Source organism: Myotis yumanensis, unplaced genomic scaffold, assembly GCF_028538775.1.
Source record: "Myotis yumanensis isolate MYYU_CA2020_CCGP unplaced genomic scaffold, mMyoYum1.0.hap1 SCAF_1, whole genome shotgun sequence".
Lineage (NCBI taxonomy): Eukaryota > Metazoa > Chordata > Mammalia > Chiroptera > Vespertilionidae > Myotis > Myotis yumanensis.
In genome coordinates this window covers 68,220,267-68,237,009 of record NW_027223752.1, presented here as the reverse complement: position 1 = coordinate 68,237,009, position 16,743 = coordinate 68,220,267, and the positions used below count along the sequence as shown (strand labels likewise).

The 16,743-nt window shown below is 41.2% G+C and overlaps 1 protein-coding gene across 4 annotated transcripts in view; it reads left to right on the top strand.

The window, feature by feature from the left end:
* The first annotated feature begins 40 nt into the window (after positions 1 to 40).
* SLC28A2 (solute carrier family 28 member 2) overlaps positions 41 to 16,743 on the top strand; it is a 31,575-nt gene continuing 14,872 nt past the window's right edge. For 2 of the 4 annotated variants that reach the window (XM_070423510.1, XM_070423513.1), the window contains exons 1-9: positions 41 to 121; positions 1,273 to 1,369; positions 1,509 to 1,597; positions 10,747 to 10,841; positions 12,130 to 12,313; positions 13,777 to 13,918; positions 14,821 to 14,934; positions 15,371 to 15,448; positions 16,548 to 16,628. In XM_070423510.1, coding sequence (XP_070279611.1) covers positions 1,331 to 1,369; positions 1,509 to 1,597; positions 10,747 to 10,841; positions 12,130 to 12,313; positions 13,777 to 13,918; positions 14,821 to 14,934; positions 15,371 to 15,448; positions 16,548 to 16,628 — 822 coding nt within the window. In that variant the 5' untranslated portion in view covers positions 41 to 121; positions 1,273 to 1,330. Of the gene's footprint in view, positions 122 to 301; positions 319 to 1,272; positions 1,370 to 1,508; positions 1,598 to 8,197; positions 8,265 to 10,746; positions 10,842 to 12,129; positions 12,314 to 13,776; positions 13,919 to 14,820; positions 14,935 to 15,370; positions 15,449 to 16,547; positions 16,629 to 16,743 lie in introns of those variants that run through there. The other 2 variants (XM_070423511.1, XM_070423512.1) reach the window with 2 other exon arrangements.

The window sequence follows — 16,743 nt, the reverse complement described above, 5'->3', positions numbered from 1 at the left end:
TAACTTGAGAGTTGCCCTCCTCCTCTACAGGGGAGGACTCCCTTCAGAGTCAGGATCTCTGGGAGCTGAGTTTTTCTTTCCGTCCTTCCCCGAGGAGACAGAAGGAATCTCAGAAGCTGGTGTAAGAAAGGGGGTTTGGGGAGGGTAGGAACCTGATTTGCTAAATTCCGTAATTGATCCTATTTAGACCAAATTCAGGTTGTTCTCTGCTGATACGGGAAGGTCCTAATTTTACACAGCAAAAATCTGTTATGTGTGTTTAATGAAATTATATTTTAATGCTTGAAGAGATCACATAAAAAAAAAACATTTCATGGGGTAAGTTAACTTTCTGCAAAGTAAAGAAACATCTCAGAATAAGTTTATAAATTTGAATGTTTGTCTATTAGGATTGCTTACTAGTACAGTGAGGCTCAAATGTTGCTTTAGTTTCTTGATTCTCTCATTTTGTTTTAAAACTTTCTTTATTTGGGATAATTAACATTCATGCTGACTATTCTAAGTGTAGGTTTCTTTTATTTAACTAATGAGGAGCTGTCTTAGATGGTCCAAAAACAATTTTTTTTCCAAAATATATTTCTGTTGATTTCAGAGAGGAAGGGAGAGGGAGAGAGATAGAAGCATCAATGATGAGAGAGAATTATTGATCAGCTGCCTCCCGCACGCCCCTCACTGGGGATCGAGCCTACAACCCAGGCATATGCTCTGACCAGAATCGAACCATAACCTCCTGGTTTATAAGTTGATGCTCAACCACTGAGCCACGCTGACCAGGACAAAAACAATGTTTGTGTTATAATATAGTCAGGAACTTCAAAACCTGTTAATCTTTGTTTTCTCAGCAATATGCTGGGTTGTGGAGCCTTCCCAGCCCTCTGCCTCCCTTTCTGTTTTCTTCTTACCCGGCACAGGTCAGTGGAGCCTCTCCCAGGTTAACAGGAGTAGTTGCCCTCTGACTCCTTACGGGACCTAATGGGGACCTGGGTGAACCACTGATTCATTTCCATTCCTCCTGGCCTTTATTTCTCTTCTCCTATCTTATTACCCTTCCTTGCCTATTCACAATAGGAAACAGAAGTCTGTATTTCATTGTTTATTATATTAAAATTATGTTTCCAATCTTCCCAATTTTCAGTTCTTAAAGAAATCAGCTAAACCTCTAAAGATTTTTAGTTTTGTTTTTTTTCTGTGGGTAACGCCCTAAAAATTCTCCCGAGTCCCACATTACAGACTGGCCAATCTTTCAGCCTTGGCCCTGGATTTGTTTTGCAGTTGAGGAGAACAGGAGTTGGAGAAAACAAGTGGAAGAGAAGCCGTTGCTTTGTCCACAATGAAGACTGGCATAGACAACCCAGGGCTGGAGCTCACGGTAACCCACCAGTTCACTAGTAGTTCATGCAGAGCTTTCAGGTCTGCTGTGTAGCCTCCTGTAGGGTCTTTGGCTGCTCACAATCCCCATCACCCCTGGCAGGGCCCTATGACTGACCCAGCTCTACCTGTGCTAACAGGAAGAAGGATTAAATCCTGAGGGACCCAGGAGGACTGAAGAGCAAGGACAAAGCCCCCCGGATGGGCTGGGGCCTTCCACTCACCACAGGTACGTGTGTTCTGGAATTGGTTTAGTTAAGGCCTAAGGAGCTAGGGTGGGTTCATTGTGGCCACTGAAATCAGGAAGCTCATGGTCGTATTGTAGCGATAAGACTCACAGCCACCTGATGTTATATATGCACAACTATTTGTATCTAAACCTGTGCGATATATAATTGGTGTTGGTTGGACGGACAACAAAAATAACAACAATGAGAATAGTAACAGCTAACATTTTTTGAGTACTCAGTATTGTACAGAATGCTTTATGTAATTACAGTGGGGCCTTGACTTATGAGTTTAATTCGTTCCGTGACAGAGCTCGTAACTCAAATTACTTGTATGTCAAATCATTAAAGTGAACGAGTGAGACACGTGATGCTGGGCTGATGTTGTGGCGTTCACTGTGACGTTCACTGCGCCAACTAGCAGTGGGGTATCTGAAGCTGGCTCGTAACCCGAATTTTAGCTTGCAACTCAAAGCAAAAAATCGGCTGAGAGACGGCTTGTAAAAACTCGTTAGTCGGGACACTCTTAAGTCAAGGCCCCACTGTAATTTAATTTTTACAACAATAGGTGAACATTAATTTTCATCCCCCTTTTTTATCAATTAGAAAATTGAGGCTTAGAAATTAACTTACCCATATCATTGAAAGAAAAGCAAACAAACAAACAAACAAAACCTCTTCTGGAATACTCAAATTTGGGGATGGGGAGAAAGAAAAAAAAGGCAGAGAAGGACCACCACGAGGGACAACAGTGAAAGTAAAAATGTAGAGCCTTGAAAGTCAAAAGGGAAGGAAGTATCAAGAATGAACAGTTCACAATTTTGTCTGAACAGACAGGGGTCAGGGAAGTAGGAGTGAGAACAATCTTTGAATTTGCTCATGGATTTGGTCCCAGAAGTGATGCCTAAGAAAGTTGTTTGGATAAAGTGGGTCAGATGGAAGCCATGTTGCATGGTGTGGAAAAGGACCTGGATATTTATCAAAAAGTGCAGAAATCAGACGTTGAGAAGCTTAGAAGAGGCTGTTGAATAGTTTCTAAAGGTAATAATCCCAAATACAGAGTTATTTTTTTGGTTTTCTTTTCTTTATTTTTAAGAATTAACTTAGTGACTTCACAGAGAAAACAAGCTTAAAATTTTAAATTCTATTTTCTTCTTCAGAAAGTCACTTTTGTATACAAATTGATATATATCAACATGGACATGGCTGGTCCAAGTGCAATGGTACCTACAATCAATTGATCACAGCCAGTTACAGATTTTGTCCTGCCCAGTGTGGCTCAGTTGGTTGGGTGTCATCCCATGCACCGAAAGGTTGCCAGTTCCATTCCTATCAGGGCACATGCCCTGGTTTCGAGCTAGTTTCCTGGTAGGGGGCATGCCACATGTTTCACTATCACAGCAATGTTTCTCTCTCTCTCTCTCTCTCTCTTTCCCCTTCCCTTCCTCTCTCTCTAAACCTCAATTTAAAAAACACAGATATGTGGGACTAGATTAGGAAAGATAAACCCCAGATATACTTTTAGAATAGAATTGACAAGTTTTAGTGATTAAAGGTCAACCATTTTCAGGACACACACTCAGACCCATCTTTATCCTCTCTTACTTCTGCTCTTGGTTCCTCAGGAAATCCTTAATCTGATCTTGCAATGTAAACTGATTTTAGCTTCTCTTTCTTTCCATTACTCTTTCTGAGTTTAGCTATATATACATATACAGGGTGTCCCCAAAAATGTATACACACATTTTGAATAATTATAAAGGCAGCATTTATTAAAATACATTTTACTTTCAAAATTGAGCTATTAGCTCTTAAAGGGTATATACATTTTTAGAGATACCCTATATATTCATATCGCATCATTATCCATTCACCCATTGATGGGCTGAAATAAACAGGGGAGCACATACATCTCTCTAATATTTTGTTTTCATTTCCTGTGGGTCCTATGGCTATATACCCAGAAGTGAAATTACTGAATAATATGGTAGGTCTATTTTCAATTTTTTGAAGAACCTCCATATTATTTTCCATCGTGATTGAACCAATTTATGTTCTCACCAACAGTGTACAAGGGTTTCCTTTTCTCCACATCCTTGCCAACACTAGTTATATATCTTGTCTTTTTGACGACAGCCATTCTAACAGGTGTGAGGTTATAGCTCATTGTGGGTTTTATTTGCATTTCTCTGATGATTACTGATGTTGAGCTTCTTTTCATTGTTGACCAATTGGATATCTTCTTTGGAAAAATGTCTATTCAGTTTCCTCTCTCCATTTTTAAATTGAATTGTTTGTTTTTTTGTTATTGAGTTGTATGAGTTCTTCATATATTTTGGATATTAACCTCTCATGCAATATATGATTTGCAGAATGTTCTCTCATTCTGTAGGCTGCTTTTTTTCATTCTGTTTCTTTTGCTATGCAGAAGCTTTTAAGTTTTATGTAGTTCCACTTGTTTATTTTTTGCTTTCGTTTTTTGTGCTTTTGGTGTCATATCCAGAAAATTATCACCAAGGTTAATGTTAAGGAGCTTCTTCACCTACATTTTCTTCTAAGAGTTTTATGGAATCAGGTCTTATGTTTAAATCTTTGATCCATTTAGACTTAATTTTTGTGAGTAGTGTAAGATAGGAGGTCAATTTCATTATTATGCATGTGTTTATCTAGTTTTCCCAACATTATTTGTTGAAGAGACTATTTTTCCCCATTGGGTGTTCTTGGCTCCCTTGTTGAATATTAGTTGACTGTATATGTGGTAATTTAATTCTGAGCACTCTATTCTGTTCTATTGGTCTATGTGTCTTGACATACTAGAGGCCCAGTGCACAAATTTGAGCATGGGTGGGGTCCCTCGGCCTAGCCAGCGATCAGGGCCAGCCATGGGTGGAGTGGGGAGGGACCCCAGGAGGTTGGCCAGCCATGGAAGGTTGACTGTGGGAGTGCACTGACCACCAGGGGGCAGCTCCTGCATTGAATGCCTGCCCCCTGGTGGTCAGTGGGCGTTATAGCTACTGGCCAGTCATCCAGGTGTAATGGTCGATCAGGCTTTTATATATATAGTTCATATTGTTTTTATTATTATAGCTTTGTATTATAGTTTGAAATAAAAAAGTATGTCTTTGGCTTTGTTTTGTTTCTTCATGACTGCTTTGGCTATTTGGGGTCTTTTGTGGTGTCATACAAATATTAGGATGTTTTTTTCTATTTCTGTGAACAATGCCATTGGTATTTTGATGGGGATTGTGTTCAATCCATAGATGGGCTTTGGGTAGTATGAACATTTTAACGATATTAATTCTTCTGACTCATAAACATGAGATGTCTTTCTATTTTATTTTTAATGCCTTTCCTCTTGTTATGCCCTTTCTTCTTTTTATGTCTTTCTTTAGGTTGATTTAATATTTTAAATGATTTCATTTTATCTCCTTTGTTGGTTTATTAGCTACAACTCTTTTTTTTTGTTATATTAGTGCTTGCTTTAGTGTTTATAACATACCTTCAACTTACAAGTATACCTTCAAGTGATATTATATCCTTTCATGTAAAGTATAAGAACCATATAATAGTATACTTCTGTATCTCTCCTTCCAGTTTTTATACTACTATTGTTTGTTTACACATCTTACTTCTACATGTTATTAACTCCATACTACTATTTTTGTTTAAATACTAAATTATCTTCCTATATGCTCCAACTTAAATGTACCTCCACCTGCATGAATCCTTATCTTTTTCCCTCCTTTATCAGAAGGCCTACTCTCCCTAAGTCTGAAGCCAACTTCATTATTATCCTTCTCTATCCCCTTCTACAGAGCCCTCTTTCCCCGACATCTTCAGTTACTCCTTCTCTGTTAGACCCTTCCTCAATCTATAAGTGATAACTTCATTATCATCCCAGTTTTCCTCCTACATTTTCTTCTAAGAGTTTTATGGAATCAGGTCTTATGTTTTATGGAATCAGGTCTGATCGCTGGCTAGGCCGAGGGACCCCACCCATGCTCAAATTTGTGCACTGGGCCTCTAGTATGTCAAGACACATAGACCAATAGAACAGAATAGAGTGCTCAAGGTTTTTTCTTCTTACAATAAGCAAACAAACAACTCAAGCTTACCTCAACCTTATGATATCTTTTTCCTTCGTGGCCAAGTTTCTTGGAAAAGTGGGACTTATTTGCAACATCATTTTATCACCTGTCCATTCACTTCTCAGTCCCATGTAACCTAGTTTTCACTACCACTGGTCAGCTGAAATTCTCTTACTCAGATGAGCAATAAAAACCTACTTATCAAGTTCAATGTACACACACTTCATTGGAAATCTCTGCAGCATGACCTTTCTGACCCTTTCCTTCCTTGAAACTAATGTTTTGATTTCAGTGACACTACACCCTCCTCATTCTCCTACCTCTCTGGATATTCTTTATTTTAGTTTTCCAGGGTCTGTCACTTGTCTTCTCTTCTCACTCCTATATGTAATGTCTTGATTCATAAAACCATATCTGAAGTCTGTACCTTTGTTCTAAGCTTCATCCCTATATATCCACCACTTGCCAAACATCTAAACACTTAGATGTCACATCTATACTTCAAATCAAACATTGCAACCCAACTCCTATCAGCATAGGTTTGAGGCTTCCATACTACTTCAGGTCCCAGATTGGGCTCTAGGCACACAGAGATGAATAAACTCACATTTCCTCCTCATGTCTGTTCCTCCTTAGGTCTGTTCCTCCTCCTATATTCTCTATTTTGGTGAATGACTAAGGCATGCATAGCAGGAACTTCATTATCATCCCAGTTTTCCTCCACTTGATATTAATCCTCTCTCCTAAACATCTGTGCCATTCACCTCTCATATCAATCTCCCCCTGCACCCTCAGTTACTTCCTTTATGGCCCCAGTCTATCTCTCGCCCCACTGCCACCAGAGTGATCTTTCTAAAACACACATCTGCTCACATTATTACCTTGCGTACCTTCTATGATGGCTTTCCATTTTCCACAAGATAATACCTGAATTCCTAACCATGGCATATAACAGGAATCTCCATGACCTGGCTTCTGTCCCTTTTTACCAGCTTTCTTCCCACCATCCATCTACATCCTCCCTGCTTCCCAGCAACTGAAAATCATACTATTCTTTCAAAATGCTAGGCTCACTCAAGTATGCTTTTCCTCTTCCGGAGACTCCCCAACCTTCTCTTCTAACTGCCTGCAACATACCCACTTAGCAGACTTCTTCCCCTTCCTTTCCTATCAGTTCACGTCTCCTCTCCTTTGTGAGAGCTTCTTCAGCAATCACAGGCATGGTTACCTGCTTCTTCTCTTCTGCTCTCTTAGCAATCATACATTTTGAATTCTGGGATGATCCCTCTGAAATTCTAGTCTTACATCTCTAAGTAGAAGCCACATGGAGTAATGGAAAGATCTGGATTTTAAATCCCAACTCTGCCACCTACTGGCAGGCTCAGTTCCCTTGCTCATACACCTAACTAACCTTGTGGTTGGGGGGAGGATGATTGGTGAGGCCTGGAAAAAGGTGCTTAATAAACATTATCTGGCTTTTTTCTTCACAGGCAAACCTAAAATAAAAAAAGTAGTCCATATATGCTCACACATACTCAATCCCCTGCAATTCCGCTTTCACCCAGGCACTCTCCTGTAAACAGCTCTCTCCCACAGAACCAGTGACCTCTTCACTGCTGAATCTAGCATCTTCTTCTCATTTGCTAAGCTGCTTGATTTTATCATCATTGAATATCATTGACCTCTCCTCCTGCCTAAAGATCATTTCTCTTTTTCACTTTTTCTCTTAGCTCTCAAACTGCTCCTACTATGTCTGCTGTGTCTTCTGGCTGCCCTATCAGAGCGACTGTTCTGACTTCCTGGGAGGATGGTGGTAAGCCTGGTAGGGATGGGTGGGGATGGCAAGATAGGTAGGTGGGTGTGAGCTGTACAAGTTACCAGGAGGGAGGTTGGGAAGGGTGCCTGCAGCCTATGTTACATGCCAGTGCAATTTCCAAGTGAAGAATTTTAGGCAGCCCTTCCTTGCTGGGAGCTTCTCCTCACTCCTCTTTATTTTGTTTCTTATTAGGGCCTGAACCTGATATCAATAGCTGAATGAGCTAGAGCTCCTTTGTCTTCAAATTCCTATTGAGATCTTTTTAAAAGGTGTAAATAAGGGCAAACTCTATTAGCACAGGAAGTCCATGATGGGCATTAACCATATATTAGAAACCAGGAGAAACTTCTGCTAACAACAGAACTAAAGGGCCTGGCTCAAAAGGTAGTCATGACTCTCCCTAATGAGAGGGGACACTTTACCTGGGAAGATTTCACTGTCTGTCGGAACCACTGCTACCTCTAACTTGGAGAGAACAGAGTTCTGGAAGGAAGAAGAGGATGGGTTGAAGGGCTAGTTAGAAATCCCATCACATAGGTCCTTCCTGTCTTAGTGTGAAGATCTGATGTTTTCTGTTACCTGAAATGGCCACAGCAAGCAGAGATTTGGATACAGTGGGAGGAAGAGTTCTCTCCAAGACAATACATCCATCACAGCTCAGCAACTAAGCACCTGGCCGCGTTCTGGTTTGGGCTGCCTTCTCACTCTACCTGGGCTGATGGGTCTCAGAACTGGTAATCCCCAGGTGCACAGTCTGCTTCCAGTGTAAGTTTTCTGGCTTCCCTCTGACAGACCTTTCTCTTGCCTTCCTGGGTTTTCCAACTCCTACTAGTATTTGGATTTCCACTTTGGCTTATTGATAAGCTTTTTGTTCCTCAGACTCAGTCACCCTTGGACACTTTGATAACTTCTCAAACCCTGTACAACACCACCCAGCTCTCCTTGCCCATCCAGTTTGAAACTGGCTGTGTACATAATTTTGAATCTGGCAAAGCGGTACAAGTACAGTACCCACCGACTAATTCTTTTCATATCCTCATTAAATAAATCCCTTAAGCCTTTGAAAAGATTCTGATCACTTCTGCCTGGAGGTCCTCACTCTTTACTCAGACCATCATGTTGTGGATAGGATCTCTGAGAAAATGCATGCACACTCTTACTGCTAGGCCTGACCTGTAGTGTCCTCTACTGTTATGTCCAGCTAGCATGGCCTATCATCCTTACCCTACTCTTTCTTGCTCTATCACTTGAGCCTGCAGGCAGTAAGCCTATAAGTGAGAGGGTTGTTGTTAGTCCATATCTGGAAAGCCTCCCATGTACATACCGGGAGAACTTAACAGTGGGCACATGCTTCAAACAAGTTATGGGCAAGGTGTGGAATTTCAGCATCTATCAGGTAGATTACTTCTAAATTCAGCTTCCTGATATAACATAACACTAACCCTCAAACACTACCATTATGTAAAGTAAAGAGCTTGGTAGTATTAGCAAGATCCTGGGCCAAGCAGGATGCCAGGATCATGAACACCTGCTCACATGCTTCTGTGCACTGCTTCTCAATTGGTTCCTCTTTTCAGTTGGATGCCCCTCCTGGCTTTCCTTTCTATTTTTTGTTTTAATTTTTTAAACCAGAGGTCCAGTTCCAACTTGATATTCTAGAATCAGGTTGTTAATGGGTTTTGCAGAAATGAGTGTTCTTTAATTGATTTCTGGTAGTACCCATTGAACTTTAGTTCCCAGGAAATGGTCAAGTCTGATTACAAGGTGATGGCAAAAACCTTTTCCAGACGTGTGACTTATATTCACTCTTGGACTAGTGCAGCGGTTCTCAACCTGTGGGTCGCGACCCCTCTGGCGGTCGAACGACCCTTTCACAGGGGTCGCCTAAGACCATCCTGCATATCAGATATTTACATTAAGATTCATAACAGTAGCAACATTACAGTTATGAAGTAGCAACGAAAATGATTTTATGGTTGGGTCACCACACGAGGAACTGTATTTAAAGGGCCAGAAGGTTGAGAACCACTGGACTAGTGGATGCCCACTCTTACTTTGCAGTGACCTTACTGATCTGGCATTGGACTGGGTATAATTTTATATCAGCTTTACCTACTGTATCAGTTTGAGTAACAACAGGAAACAAATGGAATACTTAAGTTAGGGTAATTAGAAAAGGGTTTCTGTACAAAGAGACCATTACAAAGATGTGTGTAAGATGTAGTGGAACCACAAGGAAGGACAGTGCAAGAACCTGAGGCCAGCAACAGTAAACCATTACTATTCTAGGCCCGAAGGGACAAGATGTAAGAGGACCCAAGAGAGTCAGATAAAGAAGATCTCAGTATGCTGACCTCAGTCTTTTCTTACATTCTGATCCCCTTCTGGGTTCCCCTGGTAGAACCCAACTAGATAAGCCAGAGGGCATGGGAGCCTTTAGGTGTAGTCCACAGGGTAAGACTCCCTGGGCACAAAGCAAGGTGGAGAGTGGATCTAGAGGAGCAAATTAAATACACCTGGCACATAGGGGAAGACTAGGGTTAAAAATAAATTCTTTCCTTGATGTGCTTTGTGAATGACATCCCAAAGAGAATGATGTGCTTTGGGTATCTGACACCTTTCTAAGCAATACTTTTTACTCACTACATTCTTTATTAAGCCTGGAAAGGTAGCAGAGTTAACTCAATTGCTGGAAACCTAACACTTAGGAAGAGCCCAGCACATAGAAAGGGCTATATAAATGTTAAATCAAATTTGAATAGTCCTCCCTGTTGGGCATCTTCTCTCAGGCCCTGCCCACCCAGGGGTTATTGGTGTTTTCCTTCCAGTCTGTCAATGCACATCTGATTGGCTGTTCAGAGTTACGGGTTTGTGTGGTTTTTAGAAAGGAATGGTCAAAGCTGCCACTCAGAAGAAAAGGCCCTTTTCTGAATCTGGAAACTGAGCAATGCCTGGTCCCCAGGGAACAGGAAAGGAATAGGTCCCAGGAGTCTCTCCCTGATGTGAGTGTCCACCTGTGTGGTAGGAGATTACTGAGATATTGCCAGTCTGGATTGGGTAGGGTTATTCTGGCCCATTGCGATGTGGCCTTTGGGGCATTGCCGGGACTCTACCTAATGTCCCCCTGGCTGAATAATTTCCTCACGGAGAAGAGAAAATTCTTCCTCGGGCCAGGTCATCTAAGGTCTGGAATTGACACAAATGGGATGGAGTAACTTTTGTATCTTAATTTTTGGGTTCTCACCAGTGGGAGACTACTACAACCTTTCACCAGGGCAAGAAGTTTCTGCAAAAGACATGCCAGCCTGTTCAAGAAGATCCTGCTGGGCCTGTTCTGTTCGGGTGAGGTGTTGAGAATTCCTATAAGCGAGAGACACATCATTTTAGGAATGTGACCTTGTGTCAAGATGTTTCTAAATGAGATACAACTTTATTCACAAATTGTTCTTTTTTTATTTGATGTATAGATCTGAATTATTTATAAGTAAATAATCTGAACTATATTTATTGAGTTGCACTTCTAGGAATAAGTAAAATCTGAGCATAAACTATTTTTCAAAATTATTTGATAGACTTAAATAGTTCAGAGAATCTGGGCTTGTGTCTGTTTTAGTGTCTTGATTCAATGTAGGGCATGGTCTTTATAGTCTTTACAAGAGAAACCTGTAGTATACATTATTTATTTGCTAGTAAGATCAATGATATAAAGTATTTTTTAATATATTTTATTGATTTTTTTACAGAGTGGAAGGGAGAAGGATAGAGAGTTAGAAACATCAATGAGAGAGAAACATCAATCAGCTGCCTCCTACACACCCCCAACTGGGGATGTGCCCGCAACCAAGGTACATGCCCTTGACTGGAATCGAACCTGGGACCCTTCAGTTCACAGGCCAACTCTCTATCCACTGGGCCAAGCCAGTTAGGGCTAAAATACTTTTTAAAACAGCAAACCTCTATTTGATATATATTGTCAGTGATGTATGGGATTTTGATGTCAATATTAGAGGCAGCTGGGATGATGAGAACAAAAATTATATTTGGGGGTCAGTCAAGGAGCTATGGGATGAGGACTGTATAGTAGTAAGTCCTCACTTAACATTGTCAATGGGTTCTGTCACTCGAAGTGGAGTGATGTATAATGAACCAATTTTACTAGAGGCTAATTGATATAAACAAGAATTAAGTTCCAATGGCATCTTATCAATGTTATAATAAAAGACATATTTCGAGGACCTGATATTCTTCCTCATGTTTATATGATTTTGCTCAAGAGGAAAGGTTAAAAGCTTTAGAAAAGATGACTTTTGGAGTGTTTTAATGGTGGATACTGATCAAATGCACTCCAAATTTACTCTGAAAAAGGATATCAGAGTAAATTCGAGGGAGTTAATTAAAGATAAGTGAAAACATGCAGTATTCAAACTAAGTTGGACTCTCCCTGGGTATCCTCAAGAAGAAACCAGCCATCTATCCTGGCCTTGAGAACTGCAGCTCAGTCTGAGGCTGGGGGGGCAACATCGCTGGAGGGTTTTTCTTGCTTTAAGTCCCAGACATTCGTGACTAGAGCTTCATTTGCCCCTGGGGAGCTCTCAGTTGTTGATCCTTACACTGCCCCTTCTCCTTTTAGCTTACGCTGCCTACTTCCTGGCAGCCTGCATCTTGGATTTCCAGAGGGCACTGGCCTTGTTCGTCCTCACGTGCTTGGTGCTCTTGGTCCTGGTTCACCGAGCTCTGAAAAGTGTGTTTGGTAAAACATTAACAAGATGTCTGAAGCCCTTTGAAAACTCCTGTCTGAAGCTTTGGATGAACCGGTGAGTTAAGAATCTCAATATCCCTGGTCGCTCAAACTTGTCCCCCTTTCTTCTTTGACATTTCCTGAGCTGTCTCTCAGACCCTCACCTATACTTTTCAAAATCAATGCTCAGAGAGCAAATAACAACAGGCCTCTGAGCACAGGACTTCCGTCCAGTTTCTTGTAGCCTCGTGTATCAACATTTCTAGGGGGGGGCAGGAAGGGTTAGGTTTCAGAGAAGCGTTTCCATCTGTTTATTGTCAGGGTTTATGACAGAAATAAGGAAAACCATACTTTTCTGCAACGTAGTAATCAAAACAAAGAGGCTTACAGCTGCATTAAGCTATCATATTGATTTGATGGTCATACTGGTATGTGTCTCCCTTAATTCCCTGATACTTTTTTTCTTCTAGTCCCCTAGATTTCTGGCACCCCACCAGTGTCTTTTACAGTTCCTTAGAGCTTAACCGGCAAACTTACCGTTCAATAAATACTGAACTGGATTTTATAGCAGCCACAGCTCATCTAACTAACTATATAGCATGTGCATGTTCTTTGAACACAGGCCTGGAGTGACAAAATAACTTTTAGACTCTCTATAGAGTTCCTGTTTTCTGCCTACTCTCCAATGGACGCACAGAGAATAGGTGTTAAAAATGTTTGCAACAGCAATTATTTGGAGAAACCTAAATTTTGGATCATTGATTTATTTGACACTGAGGAGACAAAGCTAAAATGACACTATTCATTAGCAGGATAGATTCTAGAAGCCATATTTTATTCACTTTAAGTGAGAAGAGTTCACAGTAAGAACAGCTCCACAATTCAACCCTGCCTTGTAATGCATTTTGTTATCCTTGTTGTTGTTCCTGAGACACCTCAGTGGACAAAGTACTCTTTTTGTTTTGCTTTCTTTTCATATGTTCCCCCCCCGCCCCCCGCTTCTAATTCTTTTCCCTCGAACTGAAATGACTCCAACACTCAGATGTGAGGAAACCTGTCTGTGCATTGATTGATCCAGCATGTTTGGTACATCAAGGGACCATAAGACCATAGCAGTTGGTTGGTGGCTTAGCCTTTACTCTGGCCCTCGGAGTGGTTGGAAATTGCCTGAAGATTCATGGGGAGGACCATGCATACTTTTCTTTCTATTAAAAATACTGTGGTTTTTCATTAGTACAAGCGTAAAGAATGAGTCTTTATCTCACATCTTACTGATATGGAAGCTTGAGGAAAGGAACTCATGTGATTTGCATCCTCAGGTTGGACTCTTTCAGCTTCATTCTGGGAGTACAAGGAATGGAGAGGGAGCTGCTAGCTAGGAAACTGCTGGATGAGTGATTCTCAAGAGATGTCTCTGTGTCTAATCTATTGAGTTATTTCATTTACCCTTGGGGTGAACTTCTGTTTTTTAGAGGTAAGGTTAATTATTTGTTATTCATTCACCGAGTTGATGACATGGTATTGGCATTCCCTCTTCAGGGTGTTCGCTGGAGTCGCCTTGGTTGGCCTCATCCTGTGGCTAGCTCTAGACACAGCCCAAAGGCCAGAGCAGCTGATGTCCTTTGCAGGAATCTGCATGTTCATCCTCATCCTCTTTGCCTGCTCCAAACACCACAGTGCAGTGAGTTTGGGGTATGCAGGGTGGGCCAAGGACTGTGTGTTACTGATTACAAAGTGCATGTGTCAAGTATTGATTACAAAGGCATAGAACTAAGCTCTTTAGAATCTCTGGAATTTGCTTGTTTGATGACTTTGCTTCTAAGAGAAGTTTTAAAGTTCTCAGAGGCTGTGGACCACTTATTTTCAAATGGTAGGTTATAATCCATTGATGAGCCTTAATATCAAATTAGTGGATCGAGGCCAGTGTTAAAGAAAGAACCAAAAAAAAAAAAAAAAAAAGAAAAAAAAGAAAAGAAAAGGAAGAAAATAGAATACAATAAAGAATCGGCTTGCATTGCACATAGGAATATTAAACTATTGGTTATGATGCTTTTATTTGTATACTAGAGGCCTGGTGCACAAAATTCATGCATTCAGGGAGGTCCCTCAGCTTGGCCTGCACCCTCAGTCAGACATCTTTAGTGCTGCTGCGCTCGCCAGCCTTAAGTCCGGCTTGTGGCTGAGCGGCCCTCCCCCTGTAGGAGCGCACTGACCACTAGAGGGCAGCTCCTGAGTTGAGCATCTGCCCCCTGGTGGTCAGTGCATGTCATAGCGACCAGTCGTTCTGCAGTTCAGTCTATTTGCATATTAGCCTTTTATTATATAGGATATGTATGTATGCATGTGTGTCATCTAACATGTAGACACAGTTTTAAAAACCATATGGACATATGTGGCTCTTTAAATATTACCCCACTCTGTTTCCCCCTGCTCCCTACTCAATCTTACCCCAGATTTCCTGTTAATATCCTTGGTTGGTTTCATCCAGAGTACCATGAATTCATGTTTAAAATTCCAACCATGTAATGGACAAGTAGGGTTTAGAACTCACATTGGAATAACGGGAGTTCTTATTGGTCCCAGGTGTCCTGGAAGACGGTGCTTTGGGGCCTGGGTCTTCAATTTGTTTTTGGGATCTTGGTCATCAGAACTGATCCTGGATTTAATGCATTTCAATGGCTGGGAGACCAGATTCAGGTATGAGAAATTGAATGTGAAGGCTCTGCTCTTTCAGAACCCGAGAGAAAGGAGATTTGGGGTTTGGGGGGGGGGCGTGCAGAGATTGGACTATGTCTTGTTAATGATGGTGGTGGGAGATCTGGTGGGAAAGGAAAGAGTATACTAGGGTACAACTAATCACATGAATAAAGAGAACTGAATTGCCGAGTTCTATGTCATTCAGTGAGTAGCTCATGGAGATACAGCCTATCCCCATGTTGTCAAAGGGAGACCCACTTCAGTAACAGTCCACTTATGGCCTACATGAGCACATTCGTACAGTAGTCCCCCCTTACCTGTGAGAGATACATTCAGTAACAGAAGGAGGACCTAATCATGCCTGAGTCTGATCAAATGTTCCTCTGTGTCTTACCTGGCTTCACTTTTGTTCACCTCTCTCTCTCTTTTCTTTCAGATTTTCCTGAACTACACAGTGGCTGGCTCCAGTTTTGTCTTTGGGGATACACTGGTCAAGGATGTCTTTGCTTTTCAGGTCATTATCTGTTTTGTAGGCAGGGATGAGGGTCTGTGTGGGGAGAAGAGTAAAGGAGAGGATAAAAATGTGTGCCCAAGAGATCAGCCAGTCTACATACCAATTTGACCCTAAGAAGAGGATCAAACCTCATCAGTAGAAGAAACAGCATCAATCTCCCGCCCTTTGATCGTTACCATACTGAAACTGGAATAAAATAGGAGGGGGGAGGAAGGCTCCTTGTGGCTTGGTACTAATGGGATAGTAGATATAATACATTTAAAATTTATTCCTAAACTCGCTTGTGTTAAAAAATATCCGCTGAGTATCTATACTGTGTCAGCTGCTCTTGGAAGGCTGAGAGTTAATTTAGAGGCCTGAAACACAGTCCATCTATGGCATACATGAGCACATTTGTGCAGTAGTCCCTCTTACCTGTGAGGGATACATTCTAAGACTCCGCCACCACCACCCCCCTCCCCCCCCCGCAGTGGATACCTGAAACCAGATATCCCCCCCCCACAGTGGATGCCTGAAACCAGATATTACCAAACCCTATAAATATTGTTTTCCCCCCTATACAGACATACCTTTGATAAAGTTTAATTTATAAATTAGGCAATTTCACAGATAGAAGATTCATTCTTACCATTGATCTTAGCAACCTCACCATACGATTTTTTTTCTTTTCTTATTGAGAACTTTTACTTTTTCTCTTAAAGGAAGCACTTTATGACTTACCAGCATCACTACTCTTGTGCTTTGGGGCCATTAAATAAAATAAGGGTTACTTGAACACAAGCACTGAGATACTGTGATAGTGGATCTGATGACCTAGACAGCTAATAAGTGACTAATGGGCTGGCGGCTAGTGTAAACAATGTATACACTAGATAAAGGGATGATTCATGTCCCAGTTGGGACAGATCAGGACAGTACAAGATTCTATCATGATACTCATAATGGCACACAATTTAAAACCTATGAATTGTTTACTTCTTAAATTTTCCATAACATATTTTCTGACCATGGTTGATGGTGGGTAACCACAGAAAGTGAAACCATGGATAAGGGGGGTCTATTGTAGTATCTCATTAGTTGCCCGTCATTCTCATTACAGGCCTTACCAATCATCATTTACTTTGGATGTGTGATGTCCATTCTCTACTATCTGGGCCTTGTGCAGTGGATAGTTCAGAAGGTGAGTCATTCTCCTATACCACTCAGGAGGGGGGTTTTCATCTTGTGATCTGTCAGGAAGCATGAACATGACACTTGCTTTGGAAAAATGCTCACATGTAGGATCTAGATGTTAG